Here is an 8,268-nt window from a genome sequence, read left to right on the forward strand (position 1 = left end):
GGGAAAAAGACCAGGCTATCACTACTTCCTACTATCTCTTCCCTCCATACTTGAGCCACAAAACCTTGAGCACTGCTATATGAGCATTCTCTTCTTGCCTCTCTAGTAACAATTTCACTTAGATTGTTTGGTAGTTGCTAGATGTGTCTTTCTTTAAATTTTAAAATAGATCTGTGGCTGAGGTTTGAATGCTTGCAAGGGAGAGAAAAATTACTGGTGGAAAGAAAAGGTGAAAGGGCTAGCTATGGTCTTAAACTATTTAGGACTAAATCAGCTAACTAGTCCAGTCTAATTTAACAGACTTCTATATTTAGGATACTGGGCTCAAAGCATCAGTCAGCTAACAATAAAATATAAAGATCTTGGTAAAAGCAAACACATGATAAATATAAAATCAAGTATTATGATTTTTTATTTTAACTTCACCTTTTATTTTCTACAGGACTTAGAAAATATAAATCTGTGCTAATGGGTACAATATATAATAAAGATATAACTTGTGACATCAATGACATAAAATGGAGGGGGTGGAGCAGTAAATAGTAGAGTTTTTGTATGCAATTAAAGTTAAGTTGGTGTCGGTTTTTTAAAAATTGTCAACTTTACAATGTTATAGGTAATCTCCATGATAACTAAAAAGAAAATATCTATAGAACGTGCATATGTGGAAAAGAGAAGGGCAACAAAACACGTCAGAACAAAAAATCAACTAAACACAAACGAAGGCCATAACAGGAAAAAAGGGACAAAAAGCTATAAGACATACAGAAAGTAAATAACAAAATGACAAAATTAATTTGTTCCCCATCAGTATTTATTTTAAACATAATGGTTTAAACTTCACAAAGATATAAATTGACAGAATGAATTAAAAAAAAAAGATCAAACTATATGTCTACAAGAGACTGACTTTAGATCTAAGGACACAAATAGTTTGAAAGTGAAAGATATTCTATGCAAATAATATCCAAAAGAAAGCAGGAATGGCTATAGTATCAATCAAACCAGACTGTAGGTCAAAACCTGTTACAAGAGACAAAAGACATTATTTAATAAAAAGTCACTTCATCAAGAAGATATAACAATTAGAAACATATATGCACCAAACATCAGAGCTCAAAAATATATGAAATATTGACAGAGTTGAGGGAAGAAATAGCTCTACAATAACATTAGACTTCAATACTCCACTTTCAATAACTGATAGAACAACCAGAAAAAAGATCAATAAGGAAATAGAGGACTAGAACAACACTGTCAACAAACATAAACAAAACACTCCTCCATCAACAGCAGAATACACATTTTTTCATACATGCACATAGAATATTCTCCAGGATAGACCAAATTTTAGGTCATAAAGCAAGAGTCAATAATTTTTTAAAGATTGAATAAAAAGCATCCTTTCTAATCACAATGGAATGAAACTGGAAATCAACAGCAGAATGAAAAATGTAAAATTACAAATATGTAGAAATTAACACATTTACTGTTAATGAGTCAAAGAAGAAATCGCCACGGAAATAAAAAAATATCTTGAGACAAGTGAAAATGAAAACACAACATACCAAAATTTATAGCATACAGCAAAAACCGTGCTGAGGGAAATTTATAGCTATAAACACTTATATTGAAAAAGAAAGATCTCAAATCAGCAACCTAACTTCATGCCTTAAAGAACTAAAAAGGAGCAAACCAAACCAAAAGTTAGCAGAAGTAAGGAAATACAGATTAGAGCAGAGAGAGAGAAAATAGAGAATTGAAAAATAATTGAAAAAAAATCAACAAAAGAGTTTGTTCTTCAAAAAGATGAACAAAACTAAAGAACCTTTAGGTAGATGGAGATAAAGACAGAAAAGACTCAACTAAAATCAGAAATGATAGTGTGGATATCACTATCAATCCTACAGAAATAGGAAGGATTTAATGCCAACAAATTGGATAACCTAAATAAAATGGACAAATTCCTAGAAACACACATCTATCAACACTGAATTTTGAAGGAACAGAAAATCTAGATAGACCTATAACTAATATGGAGAGTGAATCAGTAATCAAAAATCTCACAACATTTCACGAGTGAATTCTACCAAACATTTAAAGAATTAACACAAATTTTTCTCAAACTCTTCCTGGAAACTAAAAAGAAAGGAATACTTCCTAACTCATTTTAAGGACAGCATTACTCTGATACCAAAACCAGACAAAGATAATACAAGAAAAGAAAACTACAGACCAATATCCCTTACAAACACTGATGCAAAAATCTCCAAAAAAAACACTAGCAAACAAAATTCAACAGCATATTAAAAAGATTATACACCATCACCCATCACCCAGGATTTAACCCTGGAACGGAAGAATGGTTCAACATATGAAAACAAATCAATGTAATACACCACATTAACAAAATGAAGGGATAAAATAACATATGATCATCTCAACTGATGAAGAAAAAGCATTTGGAAAATGCAACACGTTTCCATAATAAAAACACTCAAAAACTAGAAATAGAAGGAAACTACCTCAAAATGATAAAGGTCATATATGAAGAAACCACACATAGCACACTCAATGCAAAAGACTAGAAGCTTTTACTCTATGATCAAAATAAAGGATGCCCACTTAAATTACTTGTATTCAACATAATACTGGAAATTCTAGCCAGAGTAATTAGGCAACAAAGAGAAAAAAAAAAGGTATCCAAATTGGAAAGGATGAAGTAAAACTGCCTCTGTTCTAACATGAAGTGGTCGTATATGTAGAAAACTGTAACAATTCCACACACACAAAAAATGTTAGAACTAATAAACAAATTCATCAAAGTTTCAGGATACAAAATCAACTTGGAAAAATCAATTGAGTTTCTATTAACCAACAAAGAAATTAAGAAAACAATTCCATTTATAATAGTATCAAAAAGGATAAACTTAACCAAGGAAGAAAAAGACATACACTGAAAACTACAAAATAATGCTGAAAGAAATTTAAAAAGACACAGGTAAATGGAAAGACATCTTGTATTCATGTATTGGGAGACCTGATGTTAAGATGTCACTACTGAAAACATTTGCAGATTCAATGCAATCCATATCAAAATTTCAATGATACCTGTTGTTAAAAATAGAAATATCCATCTTAAAGTTCAAAAGGAATCTCAAAGGACCCCAAATCACCCAATCAATATAGAAAAAGATTAATGTTGGATGACTCATGCTTCCTGATTTCAAAAGTTACTACAAAGCTACAGGAATCAAAACAGTGTAGTACTGGCATGAAGACAGACACAGAGACCAAGGGAACAGAACAGAAAGCCCAGAAATAAACCGTCACATATATGGTCAAATGATTTTCAACAAGGGTGTCAAGACTATTCAATAGGGAAAGGCCAATTTTTTTCACAAATGGTGCTGAAAAAAACTACACATCCACATGCAAAAGAATAAAGCTGGATCCTTACCTTACACCACATCCAAAAATTAACTCAAAAAGGTTTCCTAAGCACTAAAAATATAAACTCTTTGGAAAAAAATATACAGGAAAAACACTGGATTTGGTGATAATTTCTTAGATATGACAACAAAAGCACAGGCAACAAAGATAAATTAAACTTAATCACAATTCATAGATTTTGTGCATCCAAGGACACTATCAAAAGAGTGATAAATAAGACAATCCACAAGAAGAAAGAAAATATTTGCAAATCATTTTATCTGGTAAGAAGTTAATATCCAGGAAAATATTTTAAAAAAACCAAACCTCCAACTTAACAACACAAACAACCTAATTAAAAGGTGGGCAAAGGACCTGAACAGACATTTCTCTAAAGAAATATATAAATTGCCAATAAGAACATGAAAATATGCTCAACATCACTAATCATTAGAAAATGCAATTCAAAACTATAATTAAATACTACTTCACACCTGTTAGGATGGCTATTATTTTTTTGAAAGGGAGAAAATAACAAGTGTTGGTGAAGAGGTAAGAGAATTTGGAACCCCTGTGAATTGCTGATGGGAATAGAAAATGGTGCAACTGCTATGGAAAACAGCAGTACAGTTCCTCAAAAAATTAAAAATAGAATAATCCAGCAATTCCACTTCTGGATATATACCCCCCAAAATTTAAAGCAGGGACTCCAACAGATATCTGTATACTGATGTTCACAGCAGCATTATTACAACTGTCAAATGTCCATTAACCCATGAATGGATAATATATGATATATACATGCAATGGAATTAGGCCTTAAAAAAAATGAAATTCTGACATACACTACAACATGGGTCAACACGAAGACATTATGCTATGTGAAATAAACCAGGCAGAAAAGGAGAAATATTGTACGATTCCACTTACATGAGGTACCTAGAGTAGTCAAATTCATAGAGACATAACACAGAATGATGACTGCCATGGACTTGGGGGAGGACAGAGTGGGGTATTATTGTTTAACAATGGGTAGAATTCCAGTCTGTGAAGCTGATATGGTGGAGTGGTTGGACAGAAATGTGAATGTACTTAATGCCACTGAATGATACACTTAAAAATGGTAAATTTTGTTATATATATTTTACTACAAAAAAATCAATGAAACATGGCATTTCTTAGCTATATAGCTACTAAGAAAATCTACAATCACATGAAACAGGTAATACATACTTGGGCATCCTTATATCCATGAAAACCATGGCCTTAGAGAGTTCCACATTGAAGTGCATAGGTACCAAGATATGCTGTGTGGATACATTGAGTTTTCGTGCTTCTTTCCAATTATCACCTAATTACAGAAAACAGTACGTGTTTTAACACATGTGTAATTTGAAAAACATACTAAACCTAACATTACCATTAATACTTCATAGTCATACGGTGCATGGTATGAGGAAATCTTCCTACATCTAGATAATCTTAATGCCATATTCCCAGGTACACATACTCAGCAGGTAAATTCTTTTCCCTTTCAAAGACTCTATGTTTTAATAGGAAAAATGCTTATTAAAATGTTAACAACAACATAGCTTTAATCAAATCTACTGTGCATCCTTGGCAATCACTATGCCAACCATACATTACTCAAAAAACATGGCTCTGATGCAATAATGAAAAAGGTAGGGAAAAGTGCAGTTCTTCAGTATTAATTAATAAAAGTTACATTTAAGATTTATAACTGACACTGTTCTAGGCAATGTTTAAATTTTCATTTAATTCTCACAATGATGTATAACATCCCATTTTAGAAAAATGAGACTGAGAGGAATTTACAGCTTGCTTATGGTCAAAAAGCTAGTGAGTGATAATAAGGCTGAAACTGCCACCCAGGTCTGCCAACATGCAACCCTCTGGCAACATTCACTGCAGTGTCACAAGCCTAAATGTTCAGTAAAGGAATGGCTAAATAACTGACAGCATAGCCTTAGAACTTTAGTTAGCCAGTAAAAATCATGAATTTAAGTGCCCAAAATATTACTGGTAAATGAAAGGGAGGTCAGCATATAAAACTATGTAAATCATGTTAAAAACGCATTCACAAACACTCCCAAACACCACACAAAATACATCTCGTACATTCATAGGCACACACATTGAAAAAAACACCAAAAGGATATCCACTAAAATATCAACAACGCTCATGTGTGAGCAGTAGGATAAAGAATGATGTTTTTGTTTTTCTGTATTGTCCAGATTTTCTAAAAGACATGTCTATATTACAAAGAAATAACTTTTAAAATTTATAACAAGATTAATGGGATCCATATAATACAAAGCAGTTTCATGTACATTATTCCATTTGAACCTAATAATACCATAAGTCAGTTAAAACGTCAGTCAAGGAAAACCAAGCAAATGAAAGCTTAGACTCCTGAAGACAGGTAGTAAAATGGACTTTATTACAATTTTTAAAATTCCAACAGTACCGAGATAAATCAAATATTTCCTTCACTTCTCAATTTACAGATAAAAAATAAGATATTTAGAAGCATGTGTTTCAGTATTTATCAGGGAAGTCTATGACAATTACATAAAGTAACCCCAATGTCAAAAAAAACCCTGCCCCCCAAAAGATTTAATTATTTAAGAATAGTTAATGCTTATCAAAAACAACTCCAAGGAATTCCAATAATTTTCAGATAATAATAATGAAATACTGAAAACAATTTTTTACAAAGCATCTCAATATCTTAACTATTAGTATGGCTCATGGACTTTGAAAACCAGTTACCAAAATGTATCAAACACACCAAAATATAGTAATGTATTCCTTGAAAATAAATTTATGGATTTTTCTATAAACAATTTGCATTTGCCATCCACTATACTTCTGGGCTCCTTTTACACCAACTGAAATATGATAAAAATAAAAACCAAGTTCATTACTCTTAAAGCAAGTACAGTTAAAGAAAAAAATCAAATGTTCCAGTCCTATATACACTAACATTTTTAATAATCGTAACTTTAGGATCTCATTGCTCCTCCTTCTATTAGTTAGCTCAGATAATTAAAATTTCACCATATACACATCTCAATGTTCACTAACACCCTGGAGATTCAGAAGCAATATAACAGTGGAAAGAGGGCTCAACTAGTCTGGGCTCTCTATCTATTTTAATGGATCCTGACAAGTGAATTTCTGGCTTTGGTCACTTCAACTAAAAAACTAGATCCAGATCAGAGATGCCTATTTGTACACCAAAGTGAATAGGGTAAAGGTATTCCTAAGATAGTGACCTTCTGCAGTCTTTGTGTAACTGTTTATAGTCTGGGCTATCAGAGCCCCTAAGCTGGCTGCCTCTGGCCTTGAGCAGCCTCTTCTGGTTATCCCATTGTGTAATACAAATACCACTTTAAATATGTGCCAGTGCTTTCCAACCTTTACTGGTATAGATCAGGATTTCTCAATCTCAGCATTACTGATATTTGGGCCAAGTCTGTTGTGGGGTGGCTTTCGCCCATACTGTATGAGGTTTAGTAGCATCCCTGACCTCCACTCACTAGATGCTAGTAGTGCCCCAACTCCCCACTCGTGACAACAAAAAATGTCTCTAGACATTGTCAATGTCTCTTGAGGGATAAAATCACATCTACTTGAGATATTGTTCCTAGGAAATATCTACTATCACTTCTAATTCAAAAATATAAAAGTTCTAACATATTTAGGATGAAAGTCTTCAGAGAAACTGTCTAAAAACCTAATTAACCACTTCAGCAAAATGAATCAACAAATAATGCACTGTATACTTACCAACTCTGCTATAAAGCAGCTGTATGCTTGTAAGCTGAATATCAAAGGAATCATAAGCTCTATGCATTATCTCTTCAAGTTTCGCCCCACCTTGTTTTAAATCTGGTAATTCTGAACGAATTTTACTTGTCACCTTGAAGATAATTTTAATAATTTAAATTACTTCAAAATGAAAATATAAAGTTTTTTTATCTTTCAGACTATAATATAAAAATTTAACAGGAGGAGATAAACTCACAAGCTGACATACATTATAAGACTATTAGAAATGTCTTTATCCATGACATATATAATGAGAAGGCCAGGTATAAAGTTTTACATATTAAGTTATATTTTCCAATCATTTATATTAAAAAAGGGGAACAAAGCCAGTCCTGGTAAATAATAGATCTAAAAATTTTTTTAATCTGCTAAGAAGCCTTTTTATTAAAAACAAAATTAAGAGACAAATATAACTTACAAAATGTTTCCATGGCACGATGACAGATATTTAGATAACTTTATAAGAAGAAGTGAGAGTCCACAATTAAATATTAGTGTACCTGAATTTTAGTTCCAGCTCTGCCATTTATGCAACCCCAAGCAAGTTATAGTTGTACTTCCCCTTGCTTGGTATACTATGCATACTACTGTTTTCACTCAAGTATCCTGGAGATCACTTCACAGTAGTATATAAAGATCTTATTAATTCATATTTATACATATATATATATATGTATACACACACACATACATGTATGTGTATATATTATATATTTTTTTCCCTTTATTTTACATAGTTCATGTGAAGTAGACAGTCAAAATTGATTATCTGTTTGAAAGGTAATAAATTTTAGGCAAAAGGTTAAGCAAATTGCCTCAGGTCATAAAACTAGAGAGATACCCTTCTGACCACTATACCTTTCCACTGGCTGTTTCCACTATACTGTACTGCCCATAAACCAATTCCATAACTAAGTTCAAATATGAATAATTATCTGTATAAAATTTTATTATAAATGTAAATCCAGCAGTGTCTACAT

At 32.1% G+C, this 8,268-nt stretch overlaps 1 protein-coding gene across 3 annotated transcripts in view; it reads right to left on the reverse strand.

Annotated features, from left to right (window-relative positions):
• The window catches only part of VPS13A (vacuolar protein sorting 13 homolog A), a 231,700-nt gene that overhangs the window by 156,861 nt on the left and 66,571 nt on the right, over positions 1-8,268 (reverse strand). For all 3 annotated transcript variants that reach the window (XM_024738949.1, XM_024738950.1, XM_024738951.1), the window contains exons 21-22: positions 7,247-7,379; positions 4,666-4,783 (exon numbers count right to left, since the gene is read on the reverse strand). In XM_024738949.1, coding sequence (XP_024594717.1) covers positions 4,666-4,783; positions 7,247-7,379 — 251 coding nt within the window. The remainder of the gene's footprint in view (positions 1-4,665; positions 4,784-7,246; positions 7,380-8,268) is intronic.

This window comes from Neophocaena asiaeorientalis, unplaced genomic scaffold, assembly GCF_003031525.2.
Source record: "Neophocaena asiaeorientalis asiaeorientalis breed wild unplaced genomic scaffold, Neophocaena_asiaeorientalis_V1.1 scaffold249, whole genome shotgun sequence".
Classification (NCBI taxonomy): domain Eukaryota; kingdom Metazoa; phylum Chordata; class Mammalia; order Artiodactyla; family Phocoenidae; genus Neophocaena; species Neophocaena asiaeorientalis.